This window comes from Daphnia magna, linkage group LG3 (assembly GCF_020631705.1).
Source record: "Daphnia magna isolate NIES linkage group LG3, ASM2063170v1.1, whole genome shotgun sequence".
Taxonomy (NCBI): domain Eukaryota; kingdom Metazoa; phylum Arthropoda; class Branchiopoda; order Diplostraca; family Daphniidae; genus Daphnia; species Daphnia magna.
Genome location: NC_059184.1, coordinates 718684 through 742129, shown reverse-complemented (window position 1 = coordinate 742129; position 23446 = coordinate 718684). Strand labels below are relative to the sequence as shown.

At 39.5% G+C, this 23446-nt stretch overlaps 7 protein-coding genes and 2 long non-coding RNA genes across 30 annotated transcripts in view; 6 read left to right on the top strand and 3 right to left on the bottom strand.

The window, feature by feature from the left end:
• The window catches only part of LOC116919842 (small conductance calcium-activated potassium channel protein), a 49760-nt gene extending 46594 nt beyond the window's left edge, over positions 1 to 3166 (top strand). For all 8 annotated transcript variants that reach the window (XM_045170422.1, XM_045170426.1, XM_045170425.1 and 5 more), the window contains one exon: positions 1551 to 3166. In XM_045170422.1, the coding sequence (XP_045026357.1) occupies positions 1551 to 2033 (483 nt within the window). In that variant the 3' untranslated portion in view covers positions 2034 to 3166. The remainder of the gene's footprint in view (positions 1 to 1550) is intronic.
• LOC116919863 lies at positions 2338 to 5111 on the bottom strand. Its single transcript, XR_006643938.1, has 4 exons — positions 4971 to 5111; positions 3655 to 4868; positions 3492 to 3537; positions 2338 to 3421 (listed from the first exon to the last, which is right to left on the bottom strand). It is a non-coding gene; the product is annotated as an uncharacterized LOC116919863 (long non-coding RNA).
• On the top strand, positions 3789 to 9706 carry LOC123470295. 11 transcript variants are annotated; one of them, XR_006643937.1, is made up of 9 exons: positions 3789 to 5216; positions 5293 to 5957; positions 6038 to 6082; positions 6173 to 6469; positions 6534 to 7327; positions 7502 to 7553; positions 8090 to 8281; positions 8345 to 9493; positions 9557 to 9706. It is a non-coding gene; the product is annotated as an uncharacterized LOC123470295 (long non-coding RNA). The 11 variants fall into 11 exon arrangements; XR_006643936.1 differs by having other exon boundaries at positions 6014 to 6082; XR_006643934.1 differs by having other exon boundaries at positions 5293 to 6082; positions 8345 to 8545; positions 8609 to 9493.
• A 531-nt stretch (positions 9707 to 10237) lies between these two features.
• On the top strand, positions 10238 to 13363 carry LOC116919845. Of its 3 annotated transcripts, none has more exons than XM_032925899.2 (9): positions 10238 to 10344; positions 10420 to 10714; positions 10774 to 10991; positions 11054 to 11156; positions 11233 to 11376; positions 11461 to 11662; positions 11718 to 11952; positions 12029 to 12641; positions 12711 to 13363. In XM_032925899.2, the coding sequence occupies exons 2-9, from the start codon at positions 10456 to 10458 to the stop codon at positions 13136 to 13138; spliced, it is 2202 nt and encodes a 733-aa protein (XP_032781790.2). In that variant the 5' UTR covers positions 10238 to 10344; positions 10420 to 10455; the 3' UTR covers positions 13139 to 13363. The 3 variants fall into 3 exon arrangements, with proteins under 3 accessions (XP_032781790.2, XP_045026352.1, XP_045026353.1); XM_045170418.1 differs by having other exon boundaries at positions 10340 to 10355; XM_045170417.1 differs by having other exon boundaries at positions 10302 to 10714.
• A 6-nt stretch (positions 13364 to 13369) lies between these two features.
• Positions 13370 to 14475, bottom strand: LOC116919858 (39S ribosomal protein L35, mitochondrial). The gene is made up of 4 exons (XM_032925918.2): positions 14293 to 14475; positions 13866 to 14139; positions 13702 to 13809; positions 13370 to 13647 (listed from the first exon to the last, which is right to left on the bottom strand). The coding sequence occupies exons 1-4, from the start codon at positions 14444 to 14446 to the stop codon at positions 13419 to 13421; spliced, it is 765 nt and encodes a 254-aa protein (XP_032781809.2). The 5' UTR covers positions 14447 to 14475; the 3' UTR covers positions 13370 to 13418.
• On the top strand, positions 14279 to 16379 carry LOC116919853 (eukaryotic initiation factor 4A-III). The gene is made up of 10 exons (XM_032925912.2): positions 14279 to 14412; positions 14470 to 14620; positions 14730 to 14932; positions 14991 to 15123; positions 15191 to 15324; positions 15382 to 15470; positions 15532 to 15670; positions 15735 to 15850; positions 15926 to 16161; positions 16233 to 16379. Exons 2-10 carry the CDS (start codon positions 14473 to 14475, stop codon positions 16247 to 16249), a joined length of 1215 nt encoding a protein of 404 aa, XP_032781803.1. The 5' UTR covers positions 14279 to 14412; positions 14470 to 14472; the 3' UTR covers positions 16250 to 16379.
• Positions 16380 to 17155: 776 nt separating this feature from the next.
• Positions 17156 to 18676, top strand: LOC116919856 (ATP synthase mitochondrial F1 complex assembly factor 2). The gene is made up of 6 exons (XM_032925915.2): positions 17156 to 17400; positions 17508 to 17707; positions 17781 to 17891; positions 17999 to 18066; positions 18136 to 18364; positions 18429 to 18676. Exons 1-6 carry the CDS (start codon positions 17247 to 17249, stop codon positions 18561 to 18563), a joined length of 897 nt encoding a protein of 298 aa, XP_032781806.2. The 5' UTR covers positions 17156 to 17246; the 3' UTR covers positions 18564 to 18676.
• A 15-nt stretch (positions 18677 to 18691) lies between these two features.
• Positions 18692 to 20226, bottom strand: LOC116919861 (ribonuclease P protein subunit p20). The gene is made up of 3 exons (XM_032925921.2): positions 20145 to 20226; positions 19296 to 19718; positions 18692 to 19222 (listed from the first exon to the last, which is right to left on the bottom strand). The coding sequence occupies exons 2-3, from the start codon at positions 19627 to 19629 to the stop codon at positions 19110 to 19112; spliced, it is 447 nt and encodes a 148-aa protein (XP_032781812.1). The 5' UTR covers positions 19630 to 19718; positions 20145 to 20226; the 3' UTR covers positions 18692 to 19109.
• Positions 20227 to 20406: 180 nt separating this feature from the next.
• Positions 20407 to 23324, top strand: LOC116919848 (malonyl-CoA decarboxylase, mitochondrial). Of its 3 annotated transcripts, none has more exons than XM_032925904.2 (10): positions 20414 to 20690; positions 20755 to 20815; positions 20892 to 21226; positions 21299 to 21439; positions 21578 to 21718; positions 21789 to 22238; positions 22308 to 22671; positions 22732 to 22769; positions 22874 to 22941; positions 23006 to 23324. In XM_032925904.2, the coding sequence occupies exons 3-10, from the start codon at positions 20918 to 20920 to the stop codon at positions 23133 to 23135; spliced, it is 1641 nt and encodes a 546-aa protein (XP_032781795.2). In that variant the 5' UTR covers positions 20414 to 20690; positions 20755 to 20815; positions 20892 to 20917; the 3' UTR covers positions 23136 to 23324. The 3 variants fall into 3 exon arrangements, with proteins under 3 accessions (XP_032781794.2, XP_032781795.2, XP_045026354.1); XM_045170419.1 differs by having other exon boundaries at positions 20414 to 20708; positions 20782 to 20815; XM_032925903.2 differs by having other exon boundaries at positions 20407 to 20815.
• Positions 23325 to 23446: the final 122 nt, after the last annotated feature.

Below are 23446 nucleotides of genomic sequence, written 5' to 3'. Positions count from 1 at the left end.
AAAAAGAAATAGTCGGCCCTTTCGAAATGGGAGGAAGCAACACACCCACCATTTACGTAGTTTTGCCACTTTTTTTTTTTGAAATTTTATTTTTAGCGCCACAGTAAATCCCCGCTGGATGAGATCTCTTTTGCTTGCTGGATGGTGATTTGTACATCTCAGGGACGTCTGTGCCTTTTCTAAAGCCAGCCGTTCCATTCTTACAAGTCTTCGTTTTATGTTTTTTCCTTTTTCTGTGGTGAGGCATACGGAATGATCTGAGGTTTAACTCTTGTCGCTGTCTGATGGCATTGTCAAGCGTCTTGACGTTTATCTTTTTTTTGGTGTCACTTTGTGGAAATAACCCACTGTAACCTGATTACGTCACATCCGAACCGGAACAGCAAGTGACTTTCAAGTTTCGTTCGCTTTTTTATCGCTCCTTTGTCAGAAAGAAAGCAAATCAGAAACGAATCTCAATGTTTAGACTGTTGACTGGAGGAGAACATCCGGTAGAAAGCAGAGAAGGCGAATGCGAAAAAGGGCCATCCGTTTCACGTACTGTTATAGTAGTATTAGCTCCGTTTACGACCGTTGGTAGAAAGAAGACGCAAACATAAGGAAGCATTATTTGTACCCTCGTCTCTAATTCCCTTTTTGCCATCCATATCTCAATCGTCTTAGAATAGAGGCCATATGGTGAATCGAGAGGGATTGCCACGGCATTTGATGGATGAATGGCCATGAGAGTGACGTCAATCAATAACCATACAAACGTAACAGTAGATTGACGTGGGTAAATATATATACCCAAAAAAGGAAGGCCCGGCCAGATGTCAGAAAGTCCTCCTCTTATTCCAGAGATGTTATTTCACGTCTTCATAGACAGAATGATTGTTGAATCCAAAAGAAAAAAAAAAACAAGTTTGTTTTTTTGGGGGGCCAGCTGCTTCGACTGGTGTTGGCTTTTTTGCGTCTGGATGTACTGGTTATCGTACTCTATTGTCGTGTAGCGTTATCGTTTGAAGACGCATTCAGCTATTTGCATCAGAGCCCCGTCCCCAAAGTGGCTGTGCGCCTCGGCTCATTTGACCGCCGCCTTTGCCGCTGCCAGCCCAAAGTCCCTAGACCATCAAAGTCGCTTCCTTTGTAACAATCCGATCCCTATCTCGAGTTTCTCCATTCTGATTCCGTGCTTTCCAATATTGACATTTTTTAACGTCAGCCAATAGCGGCAAAGCATGTTAAGGAGAAGAAGCAGAGCTGGAAGTGGATAAGAGAAGAGAAAAAATTGAATAGCAAGCGAAAGAATAATAGAAGGAGGAAAACAAAAACGGAAGTTCGGGGAGATCAAGAAAATATTTGAAATGGAAATTATTGTTTCTTATTGTTATTATTTATTAGTGTCCTGACTTGTGCGATGACTGAATGTGGCAGATATTCGAATTGAAAAAAAAGTTAAGAGAGGACTCGAAACTGGGACGCAACTATGCAAATCAAAGAAAACTCATCCAATTTTCTTTTTTCTATTCGACATTCTTTTTCATGATCTGGCAAACGTTGGCGTTCAGACTCAAAACACCGTTTACGAAATAGTCTCTGAGATGAACACACGGCAAGATGTCATGGAGGAACGTCTCAGCACTTTGGAGGAGAAGTTGACTTTACTTCAGGAGACCCTCGAAGCTCTGCCTGAGGCCATTTCACGCTACCTGCCGACCGTTGTCAATAATGCGCCGTTCAGCGGCGCTACCAGCGGCTGGTCGCAGCCGCCACAGACGGAAAGCAACGGCACCGAGTTACAACGACGACAGCAGTTTCTGCATCCGGAATCGACCTACGGCAGCATCGGCGGAGGGGCCAGTGGTGCAACTAATTCTGCCGCAGCAGCAGCAGCAGCAGGAAATGGGGGTGGTGGTGTCACGCATTCGAGATCCTCGCCCGGAACGTGGACAGCCACTTCTCCCGCGGGAGCGTCCACATCAACGGCCCTGCCCGTACCTGCGCAACCACCTCAGCCACCGCCGCTGCCATCCAAGCCCAAACTCAGTTAACTCTGTCTCTCTTTATTTACCTGTCCGTCTCGACGAGAAAAGTCATCCCCTCTCATCCAATTCCCAATACGTTTTTTATATACATATTAAGATATACATATATATAAAATGTAAGCATATTATTATTGACGTGACCTAGTGAGATTTATCGGGTGGCACCGGCCAAAAAGGGAAGAAAAGAAACAAAAATGATAGGAAAATGTTTTCGGGGTCTCTTTGTCTACACTTCACTTTGTTTTTTTGTTTTTATCCGGGCAAGTTCGCCAGCCGGAGGATCTTCAAATGATGTACAAAGTAAAATATAACAAAACGAATAACTGAAAACTCGAATGATTTTCGCTTGTTCATTGAGAAAACAAATAGCGATAATTCACGTTGGGTCGAATGTTCATTTGTTTCATTCGAGTCTCTATTTTTTTTTTTTTTCACATCAATTCAATTTTCTATTGGAGACTGAAACAGAATTTTCCGTGCTAGACTAGAATTAAAACAAAAAAAATTTTACACCTTTTTCTAGGGGTTTCTTTTTTTTTCGGCCCGACTCTTTAAATGGATGTGCCCGGTGCGCATCCTCACTATCGAATCATGTTTTTGTTTTTATTTTCTTCAATAATTACAATCTATAATCCTGTACACATCGTATCGAACATACTTACAAATTATATTGATAAAAGATATAATGTTTTTATGCTCTCATGTGTGTGCCCCTTGTGTGTACAATAACGAAAGGCGGGGGGTGGAAAGAAAAATGGAACGGTTGAGTTTGCATATAACTCACGACAAGTTTTGACTTCGCGATCTCCCACATTTTCATTCGATTTAATTTGATTTGTTTTCCCGTTTTCTTGTCTCCTGTTATCTTCCGGCCATCGTGATGATATCGCATTTTTATATGGGCGGATTCGTTTTGTTTCTTCTTTCATTCTCTTCTCTCTTTTCCCGCTATCGTGTTATATGATAAACATTTTAAATTCGTCTGATCCTTTTTTTGTTTTTCTTCACGGAAACTGGAAACGACATTCGCAAATGGCCTGAGGATTGAAATGCAAATCCAAGAGTTGATTTTCTTTGTATCATCACCACCTGCCATGTATACTGTTGATTTTATAAAACAATATGAATTACCTTGTCAATCTTCATGTTTTATTAAGCCCTCAATTTTTAACAAACAAAACAGTTTTTGACGTTTTAAAGATCGTCTCGATCTTTGCTGCCCAAGCGTTAAATGGGACGGTTAACGACCACCCATAAAAATGAATAGACGTAATGACGTCATGCTGATGGTCTCATAATCGGTCGGGGGCCATGTTTGCAGCTTATTTTTCAAACATGAGATATTTGTAAGGAAATTTGTAGCTTGGCGACTGGTAAGAAAGGAAGCAAACAAACTAAAAATAGTCAATAATTGCGTCATAGTAATCGGAGGAAAACAAATAGTAAAAGGCGAAAACTAATTACCAAAATCCATATTGAATTCTTTATCCTAAACAAATTGTCCCAAGTCCTAAACAGTTTTTAAAAAAATCAAAACAATGGATTTCCTTCTTTAAGATACTCGACATCAATTGCAATCCCCATCCCAACGATTTTTCACGATCGAAAAGGTTTTTTCGTTTCTTACCCTGCCTCTCTTTGTGAGCAGGTGTCCACCACCTAAGGGCTAAACTTGATGAATTTCGTCGATTTTCTGTAAACTTGGCAATGAGGACACGAATTGCTGCAATCGTGCACCCATGCAAAATCCAGTCCACACGAGACATTCACCCAAGTCAGGTGCACAATTTAACAGTGAAAATGTGGTGTTTCGTTATAAAAACGTTTTGCCTGCTGCGTAGCTAAAGTCTAGTGGTTTTTCAGTCAACGAAAGGGCATCAACCGAATGTCATCGTAATAATTGAAAGAAGAGAAGGGCAAAGACGAAAAGCGAGTAAATAGAACGACAGAGCAAGATGAGATAGACAGATCGAGTAGAATACATGCAATTTGATCCACTTGATCCCATTTTCGGGAGCTCCGCCATTTGCTGCAGCTCTCACGTGGCAACCCGCCTGCTTATTGCATCTCTCCGTGTGTATAGTGAACGCATCGTGTTGGCGGAAAATGGTCAACAACTCGGGTCGTTGACTCTTCTCCATCTTAGTCGACGGATGGCGATTTAAAAAAAGAAAGGGTCGTTGTCTCAGAGTACAGTTTTAGTCGCACGAACTGCGAATGTTTCGCCGATGCTTGTGATTTGGAAAAAAAAAAGGTCCAGGGAAAAATCAAAAATCCAGGCGAGAACGGGACAGGGTGTTCAGGGTATTACGCAGGAAGTGAAGCTGAATGGAAGGATTTTATTCGGCAACGTTTGAAATCATTGGCGTATATTTCGGATCTTTTTCTTATTTGTATTTTGTAAAAAAAAAAAATTTTGATCCGTGACTGGACCCGAAAGTGAAATCTTTTCCCAGCCTGCGGGAATTGGCCCAAAATTCTTTTATTTTGGCAAAATAAAATAAAAAAAATGGCATTACAATAAAGCAAGGACAAGAGGAGAACGTTGTTTTGGTACTACTTTCTTTCATGGCTGTTGAACATCATCATCGTCAGAGACGTCATTTTCTCTCACTCCATTCTTGGTTTTTCTTGTCCGCCTCGCTCTCGATTTTTCATACAATCAAACGAGTCAAGGATAGTTCCGAAGAAAGGCAGTGTAGCTCCTGGCTTTTGCTAGCAACAACTGGAACAGAGGGGAAAGTCGTACATTTATTGGGAACCGTTCCAAAACCCATCTTACGTTGTGCCCATGCAACCGTATCGATTGTAAAAAAAAAAAAGACGGAGGCTGCAAAGTGACTAGTTGAAAAATAGGAAAAAGGGGGGAAAGAAAACGAGAGATAAAATGAAATGAATCGAATGGTTTTTGCCCTCTTGGAAGATATCAGATAGCTTACGTACCAAATTCTGTCGGCGTAGCCTTTGCGCCCGTGGCGGCTTGTTAAGGGCTGCGTGCGGGAGATATTCTGCAGTTTCCTCTTGTCTCGTTAAAAAAAAGGGGGGGAAAGGCCAAGAGCTTCTTTTTTTTTTTTCGATTTTAGCGAAACCAAGCGTTCCATCTCGAGTGGTCTGTGATGTCGTTGCCATTATCTAGACTTCCCTTAAGCAAACGACGCACGTTGCTGCTCCAACGAAAACAATTAGACGGTAACTACACGACTTTTTTTTTTCCTTTTCTTTTTCTTGATTCTTCTTTTTTTTTGTGTGTCTCATGTCGACTTAGGTGCCTCTTACGGGTGAAATATAATAATGATGCGGTCAGCAGCGTCTCACAGAGGAAACCTGCTGTTGTGGGCAACTATTGCACCGTATCGGTCGTAAACTGCCGGACGTTGGCCTGTGTTTAAGCGATGACGAAGCCAACACGATCCCTCGGCGCACACTAAAAGACTCTTCTCAACTAGAATTGTGTGTACGTGAAAGAAATGTGGGTCGCCTTGAATACGCACACGAGAAAAGATTATTAACGAAACAAAAGAGAAAGCGGTTGCACTAGCGGGAACATGTGTAGCCGAATAATGTGAAGCAGACTATACGCGAAGCTCGTACACGTAGCCGCAGACAACAAGAACAGCTTGCAGCTTCCGTGTAGCAGCAGCAATTCAGTGAGCGTTACCCAAAGGCAAAAGTATAGCGAAGCTGCGTTAGTGATGGTCTCCTACATATACAAAAGGAGACGAAATTGAATCAGTCCCGGATGCAATTGCAGACCTCCGGGAGTTGAGAAGAAAGACGAGGTGGCCTCGGAAAAAGAAAAGCAATGAGACTTACTGCACAGGCAGCTAGAAGAAGACCCAAAGAATAAGAAAGTTACACGGAAGACAGCGAGCAATCTGCTGTATATATACATGGACGACTCTGATGCCGTACACGGAAGGGAATTGCATCGTATGAATTTCTTTCCCTATGGTTATAGCCGTTGAAAGTCTTTTTCTATACCGCAGTCACGTCTTCTGAAACCAATCAAGTTACTGGGATGCCACGAGAAAAGAAGAGCCGAAACACAAAAAAAGGTGGGGATTTTTTCAAGCATAATGTGTTCAACGGAAAACGTGCTCAAATAATACTGTCTTTTGTTTGCTGCACTCGTCTTTATTGAACAGGACTTTGCTGAAAAGATCGAAGGCCTCAACGAATAGGCGAACGATCCATAACGCTACCCTCTTGCCGATGGTTCCACTTCGACGAACACTCGGTGTATATACAGAATCCAGAAAATGTGTAAGCTGACAATCAGCGTATGATGAACGGGATTCATTAGTGCAGGAATCAGCAGTTTGTGTTGCACCACAAAAGCCGACATCGTAAACGGGATCATAACAAGATAATGGCATCCAATAATTGCTCGATGAGGCTTTCCTATCACATATACAATTACACATCCAACAAGCTGACACAGAGTAATCCAGCAATTACTGTTAAAAGTATTTTTGCTTTTGTGGTTGTTGTCATTTTTCTCTTTAGGCTACCAATTTCCCGAGCTGAAGGAAAATCATTCGCATGCTCACAGAGACTTGACAATCGTCAGCACTTGATAGTTGGATCATCCGTCAGCGAGTCGTCAATCGTCTGCAATTGGTTGGGCCAAAGTTCCCAGCAACGAACCTGATGATGCGTGTGTGTGTGTTTTGTTTTCTCCTCCGCTTCATCCATTCGGCGCGTCGTTGGCACTCTGACAGGCGACGTTATTTCAGCGAGGGATGATGATGCTAACCATTTCGTTGACGGAGATCCAGCCCTAGGGATCTATAAACCATTTGGTTGGTTCGTGTCGTCTTGACTGGAATGACTTTATCCAAACTTTTTACGTGTAAACCTGGCCAAACGTCTTCCCACCAACTAGTAAGGTTCCTTTTCTTTTTATTAGTTCCTTTTTTTTATTTTCAAATCCAAGTCATCCATCTATCATGGGATTCTTGACTGGCTGGAATACTTTCTTTTTTATATAATCATGACATCACTAAGACGTTGTTGGAACAACAGACGGATCTTTTCACATCAAACATTGATGGCCAAATGCAGACGACTGCTATGTCTGCATACCACAAAAGCATAAATATGGATGATATGCAACTCCAGGCCAAGAACCTACTCGGCGATACTTAAGCCGTAGCACACACTCACTGATGATGCAGATGTTTTATCCCTTCAGATTTTTTTTTTTTTTTTAATGCTGTTGCTTTCTCAGGATTAAATTCCTATAGTCGCCAAACTAGACGTCCAAGAATTTGGGATTTCACGAAAGCCCTTCTTAACTGGTACAAGAGTTTGTTTTGTTATTAGTTGAGCCAAGCTGTAAAATGAATATTTGCCTAGTCATTAAAATGAAATTCATCGAGCTTTTCAAATGGCTTTTCAAAAGAAGGCATTTCGAGGAGTTTGACGGAAATCTCTCTAGTTGGAGCCCATTAATATCAAAGGTTTTTTTATAGGTGGAACACGTTCTCGCCGCCGGATGAACTGCTTTCGGCTCTGCGTCATCGAGTGAGTTTTTGTTGGGCATGTTTTTGGCCGCGCATGTACGTACCAGGATGCATGTCCAAATAGTTAGAGACATTGATTGCTGTGGTTTAATTATTGCACCCCCTATCATAAAGAGATTACATTGGTACAGCTGAAATTTCATAGCGAACCTTGGTTTGATCGATATGAACCAGACGAACATAACATTGTACTACGCGAAAGGCTTTTCCCGTTGTGCATCAATCCGTCCAGCTACGCTACAATTCTTAGGTTAATTAACTGTCGAAAGGATTTCATGTCTTTCAATATGTTATCCCTCCACGGGTACGCCAGCAAACTGTGAAAGAAGGAATCAATAAAAGTTTGCGAGTCCCTGTATAGAAAATCGTGATTAACCTGAGGCACGTTTAATGGGCTTCAACAATAAAACTAACAATAGCGATTCAAATTGCCTTTTGCTTTTGAAAATGTTTGTTCTGCCTTTTCAAAATTCAACTACATTGCACTTTGGATGCAGCATCCTCTTTTTACTTTTACCTTTTTTTTTTTTTCTTTAGAGTTGATTTTACAAAAAAGAAGAAAACAGGCGTTGTGGTACATGTGCCTAAGGATAAAATGGAATCACGTTCCGCTTTTCGAGGAATTGTTCTATTGTCGACCACCTCTGCATAACAGAAAGAAAAGAAAGAAAAAAATTCTGCACACTCTATCGAATTGTGCTTGAACGTGGGGACCCCATCTGCAAACGGGTATTGTACCCTATAAATCTTAATGTCACTTTGATTACTAATCAACGAGTCGCTTTTTGAAAGGTTGCGCAGCTCATTTGAATACCAAATATCGGCAATTACAATGAAGATGCCGTATACATAAATCTTGTGGTTAATAGCTCCATTGCATGGATCAAGTCCGTTTTCGCTAGACTTGTTTGAACGCCCGTCGTTGCCATCGACCGAGCCACTTGGACAAAACAAAACAACGATAAAAAAAAACAAGGAAAGGATGACAGCAGGGTATATTCCTTGTCCAAAAAGTCCCGAGTCACAATTCATGACAGAGAGAAACAATCTCTGCAGCCCCACGGCTTCAAATGATGGACGGTCGGGCGATCAAGTTATTTCTGTCGGGGCATTTCCAGTGGCAAGCGACTAGGGCCATATCTCTAAATAGTAATGCACTTTCATACTTTTCAATGCGTTTATTCGCCTCTGACTCTTTCCTTTTCTCATGTTTTTATCTTAATCGTCCTGCTGCCTCCCCGCCGGGAGTTGGCGAGAGATCACAGCCACTAGAAACCAAGTTGCTGCCGGATTGGAAGAGTTTACAGCTGCGCTGCAGAGTCCCATTTGGCTTGTCACGCTCTGTATCGTATAGACTCAGTTGCTGTTGAATAGAGCCGCTCAACAACCCAATTAGAGAATACGGGACTGTTCTTATATGTATATAAAAATTTTCTGACAGCAGGAAAAAGACAAATTTGATTCTTAAGCGTGCGATGGCCTTTTTTTTTCTTTGTTCCTCCTATTTTTTAAACCCTATTTTCCGATTTCGTCCTTCCGTTTCATCTTCCGTTTCACTATTTCTTTCCATAGGATTAGACAGCTCTTGAGATGGATGATGGAGGACAGATAAGAGACTTTTGCAACATAACGATGAACGCTGTCCGAAATCAATTACCGGTTACAGATGTCGCTCATATCGCTAGTCACGATGGGATGCGTAACTAGCCGGGCGAAGGCACTGATCGTTTGTGCTGGCCTGTCGTTTGTATTTATCTCTAAAGATATGATTGAATAAGTTTCCCAAAAGGGCTCATCTTTTTAAACGGTTCTACTCTCAGTGTATCGTTTATTTCCTGTCTGCCTCCACAACAAACAAAAAAAATCCATGGGCTTGAAGAGATAAAGTGGTATTAAAACTGTCAGCACAGCCATCTCAGCCCACTGTCCATTGGCAATCTAGTGCGTTCAGACAAATGCACTGCACCAATTTACATATTCTACATTCAATTTATCTTTTTAAAGAAGGTTAAAGTGGAAACTAGCAGCCAGACAAAATTTCTTTGGTTGGGTGTTCATGAATAACTTTAATCACCAGCAGTGCTAGAGGGGCGGAAAATAAAGTATTCGTCTATGTCATTAAAAGATTAATAAAATATTTTGCAAGAACTGCAATTTAAAATATATGCTAATATTTAAATTACTACACGGCATGCAAAGGAAAAAGAAGAATAGAACCTAGTCAGATGGTATGAATATCTGCTGGGATTAGCAATTCAAAAATTCACTTGAACTGCGGCACTTAAAGAGTTGCAATGGCGATACAAAACTATGCTGACTATCTCGCCCATTTTTTTTTTATTATTATCGTTCTGAACTGAATGCTTGAATATTAAGTAGTCAATGAACGTTGTTCGAACTCTAATTTTCATGAATCCTGTGGTAGCTGTGCTTGCCTGTTTTACTAGTCTCTCATTTAGCCGTACCTACAGCGTGACAGGACAAATTTAACATCGAATAATTCCGATTGATTTTTAATCTACGCTACACTGACATCGATGCACTTTGTTAATAAAAGTAAATGATGTTCAATTAATCAAAAATTTAAAATATCCAATATTGAAATTGAACTATTTTCTATTTACTTATTTAGCTATTTTGGGGTCTATCCGTCTATGACTCTGACTCTGCTATTTATAAGTTATAAGTTTATAACTTATCGAAGATGTATAGCAAATAACCGGCATCGTTGCAGTTTGTTTTTATTAGTTTTCGAGTTTGCGATCCGGCCGTTGACGAGCACATGGCTCTTGGCAAGTCTTAAGTCTGTCATTGAACTACTGATTACAAGATTTTATTATTATTTGTTTTCTTTGACTTTTACGAAGAACTGGCAAACATCTCTTGAGCGCCTTCTTGTCAATATGAACTGCCAAATTCCTCACTCTCGTTGGACACTCCGAGATAGGTTACGAAACTGTAGAATTCGTCGCCAACTTAACGAAGGCCAATTTGAATTTGATTGTAACATAACCTGTCCGAGAGTCGGTGTTAACACAAATAACTCTCTAGAAGTGATAGCGGCAGATGGCGAGTGTCACCCCCTTCACATGGATTTAAAGGAACATCACACTTTGCCTACACCGTTGATGCCACCAAATACTTCGGTTAAATGTGGCAGAGGTATAATTAACCTGTAATAAAATTTTGCTACTTGAAGATAAGTTACAGTTTGTCTTTAGATCCCATTTTAAAACAGGCTGGCAGAAATGATGACCAAAATCGTTTTCTCTTTGAAGAGTATCTTGCACATGAATGTCGACTGCTTATTAGAAACAGCAGGAATAAAATAACTCTTAAAGGCATAGCTCTTGATTGGGAAAGGTTTTTGGCTGGGGAAGAACTACCTGAAACCCATGAGTGTTTTAAGACTATCATGGATAGATATGGCTGTGATGAGGTATTAATATAAGGCTCCATGCCACCTTCTTGTCAAAATAATGTTGTTCTCTTTACCATAAGCCCCCAAAAGAATCATATGTGGGTGGCAATTTAGAGACTCTATGGCTTAACAGTGAGAGATATTTGATTCATTCGGTCATGGAACCATTTGATTACCAGTTATGTAAGTTGAAGGGATTTCCCTTAATTTTTATGTTACTGATTAACATGCACAAATCTCTTATTTTTTCTGCTTTTAGGCTTGACTCGAATGACAGTAAGTGATGTGCTAAATTCCTCAATGGACCTTGGTATTAAGTTGCCACTTGATGGCGGGGCGTTGTACCAAATCGCTGTTCCGCGCCAAAATTATCTTTGGGATGCCAGTTTGGTAGAAAACAATGGTATGTTCTTCAAGTTCTTTTAAAGTAAAAGTTTTTGATGAAAAAGTATGCCTATCATGAAATTCTTTTTCTGTTGTAAACCAGATCCAATTTTCGCGACGCGGCAGTTCTATACTACACGACTTTGGAAGGTCGAGGAGAGTAGCACTGATGGTCGACCTAATGTAACAAATGTGCAAAACTATAGCGATCAATCATCAGCAGTGCGTTGTGTGGCAGTTAGCCATTTTGAATGGGGAGAATTTTGTGAATTACGCTCCCGAGAAGTCAAAATTGCACAAGACGGGTAAGGTTGTTAGACGACCAGTTTATGATTCTATTGCTAATGAATTCATTTCTAGGAATCTGATGTATGGGAACAAATTTGATATGGATTATGACTGTTGTCTTTACATACACCCTAAGGCACTTATGCTCAGTTCCAAACGTCAGGTTGACATGCTTGATACGAGATGTAGAAGTACAGGAAATTTAGGTTCCATTCTATCTATCGGTGATCCAAATCTGTGCGCTTATTTTAACATGGAGACTACTGAACGAATCACTAGTTTCGCAGCAAGTCCTACTCGGGAAAACGTTAGTTGAACTCAAAAATTATTTTATTTTACAATAATTTTTTAAAACATCTCCGTTTATATTATTTTCCGCTTAGATTTGTTTTACTTCTACAGAAAGAAGCTTTCTTGTCTGGGATATTAGATGTGGAAATCGCCCTCTGTGCAGGACGGCGCATCGTCTTTCTAATTCCCCTGATTGGATTTCCATTGTTCCAGTTAGTCCCGAAAAAGACTGGATTTTTCTTGATTCTCAGGTTCCAAATTCATCCGGCAAGATTGGTCTCAGTTGGAACAACCAGGGTCTCTGTCTAGACGGTTCGATTAAACTACCTGTTACATCCGTTGAAATTGAACCGAGATATCGTTGGACTGCCCTGGACACTTTGGAAGTGTTGCAAGAACGGGGTCTAGGACTCGATTGGGTTATACAAAATCGTTTTAATCAAATGCGCAGTGGAATAGCTTGCGAAAAAGAAAGCGATGGCACTATTCAAATCTGGCAGTGTACTGTCGCTGGCGACATATTTTCTCAGCAATTGAACCCGAACAAAAGAATCGGACCGAGTCATCAAACAGCAACGCGCACTTTCTTTAATCAGTTGAGCGATTGGATGGAGGCTATTGAGGAGAACGAGGAGTTGAATGCCTCTTTATCATCAAACCATTTTGATCAAAATGAGCAGTTCGGTGCAGAAGTCCTTGTAGATGGTATATTTTGCATACTACCAAAAGTCATTTATATAGGCCAGTTCGAATGACGTTCTTCATATTTTTCAGGTGTTGAAAAAATATATGAAGACGTTCAACAAGGAAACCTGGAGATAGGTTTTTTTTCCGATTCCAGGTTTGCTTTGCCAGATTCGTTGGAACAGTATTGCCCTATCGACTTTACAGATAAAACCCAGGGACGCGGCGCGACTTATAACAAGGAATGGATGATACAAGAAACGAGCCCTGGTGCCCAAACCGAGGACTTTACAGGGGAAGATACTTTCTCTTACGACTTTCACGATGATCTCATATCATCTACACCATTTCAATCGACAAATAAGTCCAGAGTCGTCCCCTTGCCTGGTTTTCTAATGTCTTCCACTCCAGCTATCCGTTCGGCTAAACCATATTTTTTGTCTACGCCTGATCAGCGTGCAACCTCCCAACTGCAGTCACCTTCTCACGCGCATCTGCGTCATAGCGAAAACAACTAAGTGGTTCCCATATGTATGACTTTTAAAATATTATCCATTCTCTGTTCGTTCATATTTAAATTAACTGTTAGAATACCTCCCTTCTAAAAAAAAAAAAAGGGTTGAGGGGGTGGTGTTATAACTAGTTCATAACTTTTTCCATGTTTGGTAAAAAAATTGACAAACTTCAGTTATTCAAACTTGGTCTGTTTCTGCCAAAATGAAATAAATTACATAAAAAAATGGCGTAAGTTTTTCTTGGCATTATCTGATGTATTGCAACTAGTGTTTAACATGTATTTCAATGTGGTTTGACAGCGCTTGAACTGTATTCTTCTCGCTGGTGGTAAGGTTCATACACATCATCTACATAAAACCTCCTTTTTCTCCAGTATTTGGTTACCATTTTGTCAAGAAGTGTTGATTGAGTAGAATTGCAAAACACATGCTTTTCAGATCGAATTTTTCTTTTCGCTGTCTTACTCCAATGGCGTTTGTTGCGGCCAACCATTGGTCTTATCCATGCACCCCTAAAATAGAAATTTATGAAGTTAGGAAACTATGCAAAATTTAAAGCTTATTACCAGCTCAAACGATAGAATCTAGCAACAACAGCCTTTACTGTCTTACGTTTGCCTTTGTTCAATGACCATTTTGTGACTGATCTGGTTTGCTCTAAGCATGGGAAAGATCTGAAATTGAAAGGTGAAATTGAATTTTGCTTCTTAAAAAATATAACAATTTTTACTTCTTCATAAACAGAGAAGGAACCAACGATGAAACAGACGATAAAATACTAGTGTTGGTGCTAATAGAAGGAAGTTGCCGAAGTAATGAATGCGGCACTGATGTTGAAAAGAAATTTGGCACAATAGACGAAACAAACTTGTTACTAAAGAACCCGGCTAAATTTTTAGTGCTTTTTGGACAACTCGATAATCGAAGACTTGTCAGGATAACATTCTTTATAGCAAACATTTTGATTGTTCGCCGATTCCTGTGAACTTTGGTTATTCTGTCGTCTGCAATACATATAATTGATAAATTTCCAGATTTTCAATTAATTTGATAAACTAATTGCTGAAATGAAGAAATTTCACATTTTTCTTGTTAATAATTTTTTGTTACAGGAATGACCAACAATTTCAGACAATAAAGCTTAATGGCCAATTCACCATAATCGTCAGTCAGATTCGTCAGATCCTCGAAATGCGCAACGCTGCAGACTCCATATTGAAAATAGCTTTCGGTTTTAACGTCTGTAATTCTGTAGCATCGTATCACCCTCGCTGGACGTACGCAAAAACTTATCCAAACAACAGCGTGCATTTTTACAACAGTTCATTTTACAGAAGATGGAGTCTAAAGGCCGACGTGTCGTCCAACAGTTGCCGGACGATTTAACCAATATCGAATTTGAAACCAGTGAAGATGTTAATGTTATTCCCACATTTGACAGCATGGGCCTCCGTGAAGACCTGCTAAGAGGAATTTACGCTTATGGTACGTCCTAGTGTGACTTTCACTTTTGGGGAGACCTTGCTCCATTATTAATGTAATCCTTAACCTATATAACAATATTTTCTGTGTTTTCTAAAAAACTATTTTTTAGGATTTGAAAAACCATCTGCCATTCAACAAAGAGCAATTGCCCCCGTCATCAAGGGTAGAGATGTCATTGCCCAGGCACAGTCTGGTACAGGCAAAACAGCTACATTTTCAATTTCAATTCTTCAGAGTCTTGATATTCAAACAAGAGAGACTCAAATATTGGTTTTAAGTCCTACAAGAGAGTTGGCTGTTCAAATTCAAAAAGTATGACATTCTTTAGTGGTTTCAAATGGTTGCGTACTCACTTTTTTTGTGTCTTAAGGTCATTTTAGCTCTTGGTGACTATATGAATGTTCAGTGCCATGCATGTATTGGTGGCACTAATGTTGGAGAAGATGTACGAAAATTGGACTATGGTCAGCACATTGTTTCTGGAACCCCAGGACGTGTATTTGGTACTATCTAGTTTTGGTTGAAGCAACAAGATTTTTCTGATTCTATATCTTACTTATTGTTATTTAGATATGATCCGCCGACGTACTCTAAGGACGCGCTCGATTAAGATGTTGGTTTTAGATGAAGCTGATGAAATGTTGAACAAGGGATTTAAGGAACAAATTTACGATGTCTATCGTTATCTGCCTCCAGCAACTCAAGTATATTCAAAGGGTTTACTGGGCAGACAGGATTTTTAAATTATGTTTATTTTGCAGGTGGTCCTTCTTTCAGCCACATTGCCTCATGAAATCCTAGAAATGACCAGTAAATTTATGACAGATCCCATTCGCATTTTAGTCAAACGGTAAGTGCGTGGCTTTAATAATTTTCATTCTGTTAGGGCTAATTCATCTTCATTATTTAAGTGATGAGTTGACTCTTGAAGGAATAAAACAATTCTTTGTTGCTGTCGAACGAGAAGAATGGAAGTTCGACACGCTATGCGATCTATACGACACTCTCACTATCACGCAAGCGGTTATCTTTTGCAACACCAAGCGCAAGGTAACTATTGGTGGAATCTCTAGAAAGCTTACATTTAGAATTAATCTGGCTACTTAAATTTAAGGTTGACTGGTTGACGGAGAAAATGCGTGAGGCAAATTTTACGGTGTCTTCCATGCACGGGGACATGCCTCAAAAAGAACGTGATACCATCATGAAAGAGTTTCGCAATGGCCAAAGGTTGGATTTAATTTTACTTTATTTTTGATTTCTCTGGCCAGCATAGTAAACGCTCATTGTTCATTTCGTTTTTAGCCGAGTTCTAATTACAACAGATGTTTGGGCTCGTGGAATTGACGTTCAACAAGTTTCATTGGTTATCAATTATGATCTCCCTAACAACCGCGAGTTGTATATTCATCGCATTGGCCGTTCGGGTCGGTTTGGACGCAAAGGTGTAGCAATTAATTTCGTCAAAAATGACGATATTCGTATTCTTCGCGATATCGAACAGTACTATGCCACACAAGTTGACGAAATGCCAATGAACGGTAAGGTCTTTTTGGTTAAATTAGTGCTTAATTAAAAGGACTTTATTAATGGTTTTCTTTATAATGATCAGTGGCTGACCTCATTTAAACTATCAATCCATTTCGGAAGCGGAAGACAAAGAAGTTGATACGTCATGGTTTTATTTTGCTGATTTTTTTTTTCTGTATCCCCGAAGATTTGGACACAATATATGAAAACTTGTGGTCGTTTAAGCCAATTCTGCTGTAAAAATAGAATTCGTATTGATGCATGTGCAATGAAACAGTGTCTGGCCACTACCAAGTGCCATTTCTACATGTGCGATGCATACGTGCTACTTTCAATCATACAAGGTTTTTAACTAAGTCTTCCGGCTTAAATTTCGCTTTGGAATAAAGTAGTGAACTTTGTTGCATTAACTGATCAATACAACAGTAGTCGCTTGGGGGAGACTACGTTTGAAACGTAGATTTTTTTCTCTTTTTTTTTGCACTTTTGTTTGTCATTATTGGGAAAGAGTAAAAAGGTAATAGATTCCTGAGTTACGATTGTTAGAAACGAAATATTTTTTCGGTTGGAAACGAGTTATTTGTAATCTGTTTCTAGGCCTAGGGTTACCTGAGGTTTTCTAGAAAAACTCCGAAAAAACAACGGGATAATTTTTTTCTTTTTAAAGTGAGAGGGGCGGGGATAGAAAACAACTCTTTGCAAACATATCAGCGGAACAAACATTTTCCCGCCACTTGGAGAGGTGCGATATTTATGGAGACGGAAGTGTACGATCCATTGCATTCCTATGCAGCCGTAGACCACACGAGCAGGATTTACTGGAGTAGAAAGATAAAAAAACAACAAGTATAATGTATATAAATTGTTTGTATTTAGATTAAAATTTATAATGGAATTTTTGCGCCGTAGGTCCATGGTCCGTCCCCGGACTTTTGAATTTGAGGCGTAAAACGATTTGCTTTTTAGGCAACTCCCGCTTTCCACTGTCTACTCCACACTGTGTTTCTGTCTATATAGACAATTTCGTCTGCTTTAGTTTGAAGCGAATGAAAATCACAGGTTCGTTAATCACAAATTCACTATTGTTGAATCCACGATGTCCCTTTCGGCTGATAAATTGATACGTTTTGGCACCGGCAGTTCAAATTTACTGAAATTACTGAATAAAAATGAGATTCGAGCTGGAAATGGAATTCTTGTAGGCCGTGGTTTTCATTTGTCATTTGGGGATTTTGCTCAATCTTCTTTAGGTAGGTATTTACCATTTATTGCACGTGTTCCAGTCTAGCATGCTCTGAGATTACATTTTAATATTATCATTTCACTAAAAATTAAAATTTTTATAAAATTATTGTAGGGTCACAAACACGAAAAAGATTTTATAAAAAAGTCAGCACTGTCCAATCAAACAAAGATTTTGAGATTGTTCTTGACAATAAAAAGCTTAAAACTCCTGCAGGCAGCATATTCCGTGTTTCTAGTGAACCATTAGCTTTGGCTGTGGCCAATGAATGGGATGCCCAAGAAGAAAAAATTTTAGTTTCCTCAATGCATATTGTAAGTATTTATTTTTTTAAAAATTTATTGGTCTAATTACCATTATGTTATACATTCATCCCTTGGTATTTAGACATCTCTAGTAAACACTATTCTAGATAACCCAAACAAATTGTTAAAGCAAGACATCATCAGCCATATTCTTACCTATCTTGAAAATGACACACTTTTGTGCAGGGAAGAGGTAAAAAAAATATATGTATATATATATATTAAATTCTCAAAAAAGAAAAATGCTTGAATCTGTATTTCATTTCTTGTAATGACCCATGTTTTATTGGGAAATAATAGGGTAACCTTGAGTGGTCTTCAGAACAAACAAAAAAGTGGGATCCATTAGTTGAATGGTTTAATAAGAGGTATTATATTCATTGAGACATGTATGAAAAAGTATAAAAATGTAATATGTTCAAAATAATTATTTAAAGGTATGGTGTGACTGTAGAACCTTCTAGTGCCATAACTGGTCCAAACTTGCCAATTCATGCAAGACAAGCACTCCAAAAGTATTTACACTCACATGATTTTTGGACACTCAATGGACTCGTGTTTGCCGTTGAATCGGTAAAATCGCTGATTTTAGCGCTTGCCTGCGTCGACCGACATCTTAGTGTTGAAGAAGGCGTACGCTTGGCCGCGCTAGAGACAGAATTCCAGGCAACAATTTCATTCCTTTTACTAGGCTCAATCGATTGTATCTACAACATTCGTACATTTTTAGACTCGACAGTGGGGCCGAGTGGAGTGGGCTCATGATATGGATAACTTCAATATTCAAGCTCGGTTTGCGGCATCTATTCTATTTGTACATCTTACGTCAAGTTCATCATCAATAGAAGATAAATATAAAAAATGAACGTATTGTGGATGGAATAGCCACTGCGGTTGGCAGGTAATAGATTTGTTACCCTAGAGTGTATGTTTGGCTTGGCATAGTCGTTGAATGGTAAACAGAATCGAAACAACAAACATTCGTTTATGGACTACATTTTCAAATCAGTGTATTTGACAAGCCCGTATCATAAATAGTTGAAGCATAATCATAACAGGAGCCAAAATTTCAGCATAATCCATGGACAACTGTCCATTCAATTTTTTGCAAAGGAGAAATTTGAAAGCAAAATGTAATCCAAGAATAGTGCAGCTCCACAAAGCTCGTAGTGGAGCTGCCTTGTACATCCCAGCAAGAAGCATCCTCAACAGCACCACATACACAAAATAGCAATGTACACCATCTGCAGCAAACAAAGGTGAAAAGACTAACCACCAGTTAAAGGTCACAACAGATTCAGCCTTCAATACAAAGAAAATAGTGAACACTGTAAAGCCAACAATATGAAGCCATATCTCTATAGGAGTCAGGCCCAATAGGCGAGTTGTTTCTTTTAATGAGAAAAACATTTTATTTTCTATCCATATCCATGTTTATCAACTTGTAAACTTTAATGTGGACTGCAGAATTTTGCCTTTCCTTTGAGTAGAAGTCTCCAGAGTCGTATTGAGGCTCAAAGTCATCTGTCAAAGTCAAGATGTAAAAAGATTGAAAAACTCAAATGGAAAAAAAAATCAAGATCAAGTAAACCACTACCAATCAGATGAACTGTTGAGGTTGTAACTGAATGTTCCAGTGGAGTGTTAGATTTCAGTTGTAGTTGTAGGGCTAGATTGATTGCTTTGGGGGCTGCTGCTCCCAGACCATGAATATGAATGCTATTTGAAGTTTCCAAGCATTTGAAGCAGCGAGCAAGTTGCGCTTTAAAATTTGTTTTAGTATTAACATAAACGTCGTTAGGTCGCGAAGGAAGCCGAGCTGGCAAACGTTTTCTCAGTTGATATTCTTCTGGATCGTAGCGTTCTTTTTTCGCACTTGGAACTTGTTCTTGCTTGACACCTGTCGCAGAATCGCTCGCCCTCTCTGACATTGTCAATTAACTCAATAGGGCAAAATATTATCAGTATCGCCCACGTGATCGAAAACAAATCCAAACACACATTACCAGTGTGGTGACAGCAGAGTAATAGAATACTGGTGTAGCCACGACCATGTTAACTCCCCCTCTCGGATTTTTTCCCAAAAGTTGTTGCCAATTTCGCGTATCGATTGTGAGAAAGATGAGGCAAGATATCGATTTAAGTGTCCCATAACCGTAACTGCAACCTATGAATTGAGTTTTAAGGGTTGTTATTGTTATAACAACCCATATGTTTGTACATACATTTTTTCACACTAATTAATTAAGCCACTTTTTGTTTACTTTCTGAAGTACAGTCGACGAAAATGAGCGAAAACATAGCGAAAACGTAATACATCACAAGTTCACAACACAGCCGCTGTGGCGCTTTCGTTATGGGACAGAAAGACTTTCAGGCCAAAAAGGCAATGGGAGAGCCCGCCATAAGCGTGGCTACACCAGTATTCTTATTACTCTGGTGACAGGATCCAGTCAGAAAAACCCAACCTGTTTTTCTTTTTTTTTGGAAACGGCGTTGCCAAAAAACCTAGACTAGGCCCTATTTTGTAGCATGCTTTTGCAGGGTTTGTTCTACCTTTCTCCGCCAGGTTCGCCACTAAGACGCTTCTTCGACCACAAACTGATTATAAATTAACAGCAGGAGTTGAATGAGTGAACTAGCAACTGCAAATAAGGAAATTTTTGTGAAAACTGGGAACGTTAAAATGATTTCTACCGCTGGGGGAAATTACATTATACATTATACCAGATACCACAGACTGTGATTATACGTTATAATACGTATAATACGTACGCAGTCTAAGCATAAGGCAGCAGGCCCACCTTTTGGCAGGGGGCCAAACGCACTCAATGACCTGTAGCTGCAACGTGAGTATTACGACAAAAACAGTCGCCTGTGCTTGTGGGAATGTGGGTGTGTGTGTGACGTCTATTTGCAGCAGTAGTAACCCAAGTTATCTGATAGCTTCGTACAGGAAATTCCCAATGAATATTATCTTTGTTTTCTTTGGGTAAACATCGGTTAAGAGGTAAAATCCTTCAGTTCAATGTACGCGAATGAGTTTGAAAATTCAGGGAGTAATCGCAGCCAAAACCTTGCAGCGCAATATATGGTTCCAAGGTCGACCAAAAAAAGGTATACACCTCGTGCTTCGTTTACAACTGCCGCCTTATAAAGTCCACTACTGCGGTATTATTTTCCATTCACGCAGCGGCTTTGAACCAGGAAGGAACAGCAATGAGTCGTATTGCTTTGATATATCCTAAGCTAGCAATCTTTAGGAGTAGGACTCAACTGACATCATCTGCAACAAACGCAAGAAGCTGTGATTTGATGAAGAATCCATTGAATAGCCACCTTAATGTTGTGTTAATGAGCCTTAACAACAACCAAGTGACAACAGTAGCTGCCTTTTCTACTCATTCTCCATCTAACCCAGGGATACAAACAACAAGTATTATCATCCAAAAAGATCTCTTTGAACTGGCATCAAAAGCTCTTATGGAGTTGCAAGAATCAAAAAATAGCAGTAGCCTAATAGTGGAGGTAAATTTGGAATGCTCAATCATAGAAAAAATTCAGTTAGTTTTATATAAAATGTTCTGGTTTTGTTTTCAGAAAAAGGCACATGTCTTTTGTGATCTATATCGGACATTGCAACATTCTGAGAAAAGTCTTATCCTTAATCAGTTTGCTTTAATATGGAGTGGCAAGCAAAATGCTACACTGAATTCTGTAAAGAAATATCTAACTGCACAGGTAAATCATTGTTTTTAATGGTATGTGTGTGTGCCAATATGGTTGTTTGTCAATGACGTCAACTGGGGTCGTTGAGTACGAAGTAGTAGCAGCAGAGAAGGCAATCTAATAATATACTCTATTTTATTTCTTCTTCAGGAAAAGGGTGATGAAGCATTGATCAAAGCTGAAGATAACTTGCGTAATACACTTGCCGTTGAGCAGAATTGGATTTTGTCCATCTTGGCGCGACAAGAGGGTGGGATAAAATTTCTAATTGATATACGAGCAGATATACTGGTAAGACCTCATTTAAAGAAAAACAAAACAAAAAAAGGTCACCTGATTGTGAATTTCTTAATGATATTAGGAACAAGTTGAAATAGCAGATGCAACTAACGTAGTAGTTTTGAGGTCCTTGAGCAACGCTATTCGTGACTTAATTGCCCCGTGCTTCGGAATCGACCTGCTACAACTGGACAGAGTTACGTGGTCTTCTCCAGGCAGTCTTCTACAACACGTCTCAGAAGGTGAAGCTGTCCATCCCATGCGAAGCTGGTCAGATCTCAAGAAACGTCTAGGTCCTTATCGACGGTGTTTCATTCTTTTGCATCCCGCATTACCAAAGCGACCCTTAGCCATTTTACACGTTGCTTTGACAAACGAAATATCAGACAATATCCATTCAATTATCACGCGGAATATGAATCACTCTGTGGATTCTGAGACAGATACTTCGACGTTGGCAGACGATGAAGATGTTAATCGTGTAAACACGGCGATATTTTACAGCATCAGCTCCACACAAAAAGGCCTCGCAGTAAGCAAGCCCCTTTACATATCTTATTTTTATCTTCTGGTGCATGCAGCTAACTTTTTTGTTTTCTAGGGGATAGATTTAGGTCAGTCTCTGATCAAACGAGCTCTTCGCGCGTTACAAGCCGAAATACCTTCTCTACAGCAGCATTCAACACTGTCGCCCATTCCTGGTTTCCGATCGTGGCTCCTTCAGCAGTTACGCGAAACTGAGCGTGGCCGAAAAACAGTTTTAGCTGATTTTGATTGGGGTTCAGCGCAGCAATTAATCAACAGCACAAAAGAAAATCCGCTTGGACTGCTTCGTAACTTACTAGTCGATAGTTCTTGGATGCGGGAAGAAGCTAAAGCCAAGTTGTTAAAACATCCTTTAATGCGTCTATGTGCGCATTATCTGTTTGTGGAGAAGAGGCGAGGTTTCGCATTGGACAGTGTGGGTAAGTTGTACGTTTTCTCCTTTGCCGACAGTATCATCTAATCACATTTTATTTCTTTAGCCAACTTTCATTTGCGGAATGGAGCAATGATGTGGAGAGTAAGTTAACAAACTTTCTACTTATGTATAGTTAATACAGTTAATATTGTTACATTGCTTACATACTCAAGTATTCCGAGTGTGACAAATATATTTGGTTTTAGTTGAATTGGGCATCGGATCTTTCTCCCAGAGGCCTGAAAAATTCCTTTGGACTGATGATGAACTACAGGTATGCCTAGTACTAAACGGAATTTTGGATTTCTAATATTTAGAACCTGCTTATTTTTTTTTAGATATTATTTGGAGTCTTGTGAAAAAAACAGTCAATTGTATGCAGAAAAGCAGCAAATAGAGTCATCAGAGCAAATCCGTCTCTTATCAGGCGTTTCCAGTCAATCCACCAATCAAATTTCTCATCTGTGATTAATGAAATCTTCAAGTATGTATTAAGAAATGCTTTGTCGTGAAAGCTAGCCCGAAAACATTTCAATTGCCCAGCAGTTATGATGTATTAGGTAATCCGTGGTTGTCCTCAAACCAAGATTTCCAAATTTTCATGTATATATTTTATAATCGTATCTCAATATATTGTATATTCAGTTTGTGTTTAAAGCTCGCGTAAGACTGTTTCTTTCAAGGCCTGATAAAAACTTGCTCCGCACTAACTTATTGTGTTATTGAATGTTGAATCCGCTGGATACATAGATAATAATTAATCTTTTAGTGAGTTAGCC

Excerpts from the sequence above, each read along its gene's own strand:
- LOC116919845 (XM_032925899.2), top strand. The coding sequence starts at position 10,456 with ATGAACTGCCAAATTCCTCACTCTCGTTGGACACTCCGAGATAGGTTA. Across the intron at positions 11,663-11,717 it reads GTCAAAATTGCACAAGACGG|GAATCTGATGTATGGGAACA; the intron begins GTAAGGTTGTTA and ends ATTCATTTCTAG. Across the intron at positions 12,642-12,710 it reads TGCAGAAGTCCTTGTAGATG|GTGTTGAAAAAATATATGAA; the intron begins GTATATTTTGCA and ends CATATTTTTCAG.
- LOC116919858 (XM_032925918.2), bottom strand. The coding sequence starts at position 14,446 with ATGCACGCTGTTGTTTGGATAAGTTTTTGCGTACGTCCAGCGAGGGTG. Across the intron at positions 14,140-14,292 it reads GAATCTGACTGACGATTATG|ACGACAGAATAACCAAAGTT; the intron begins GTGAATTGGCCA and ends TATGTATTGCAG. Across the intron at positions 13,648-13,701 it reads AGATTCTATCGTTTGAGCTG|GGGTGCATGGATAAGACCAA; the intron begins GTAATAAGCTTT and ends TTTCTATTTTAG.
- LOC116919853 (XM_032925912.2), top strand. The coding sequence starts at position 14,473 with ATGGAGTCTAAAGGCCGACGTGTCGTCCAACAGTTGCCGGACGATTTA. Across the intron at positions 14,933-14,990 it reads TGGCTGTTCAAATTCAAAAA|GTCATTTTAGCTCTTGGTGA; the intron begins GTATGACATTCT and ends TTGTGTCTTAAG. Across the intron at positions 15,671-15,734 it reads TTTGCAACACCAAGCGCAAG|GTTGACTGGTTGACGGAGAA; the intron begins GTAACTATTGGT and ends CTTAAATTTAAG.
- LOC116919856 (XM_032925915.2), top strand. The coding sequence starts at position 17,247 with ATGTCCCTTTCGGCTGATAAATTGATACGTTTTGGCACCGGCAGTTCA. Across the intron at positions 17,708-17,780 it reads TAGTTTCCTCAATGCATATT|ACATCTCTAGTAAACACTAT; the intron begins GTAAGTATTTAT and ends CTTGGTATTTAG. Across the intron at positions 18,365-18,428 it reads CGCTAGAGACAGAATTCCAG|ACTCGACAGTGGGGCCGAGT; the intron begins GCAACAATTTCA and ends GTACATTTTTAG.
- LOC116919861 (XM_032925921.2), bottom strand. The coding sequence starts at position 19,629 with ATGTCAGAGAGGGCGAGCGATTCTGCGACAGGTGTCAAGCAAGAACAA. Across the intron at positions 19,223-19,295 it reads CTCAACAGTTCATCTGATTG|ATGACTTTGAGCCTCAATAC; the intron begins GTAGTGGTTTAC and ends TGACTTTGACAG.
- LOC116919848 (XM_032925903.2), top strand. The coding sequence starts at position 20,737 with ATGAGTTTGAAAATTCAGGGAGTAATCGCAGCCAAAACCTTGCAGCGC. Across the intron at positions 20,816-20,891 it reads CCAAGGTCGACCAAAAAAAG|CGGCTTTGAACCAGGAAGGA; the intron begins GTATACACCTCG and ends CCATTCACGCAG. Across the intron at positions 21,440-21,577 it reads AGAAATATCTAACTGCACAG|GAAAAGGGTGATGAAGCATT; the intron begins GTAAATCATTGT and ends TTTCTTCTTCAG.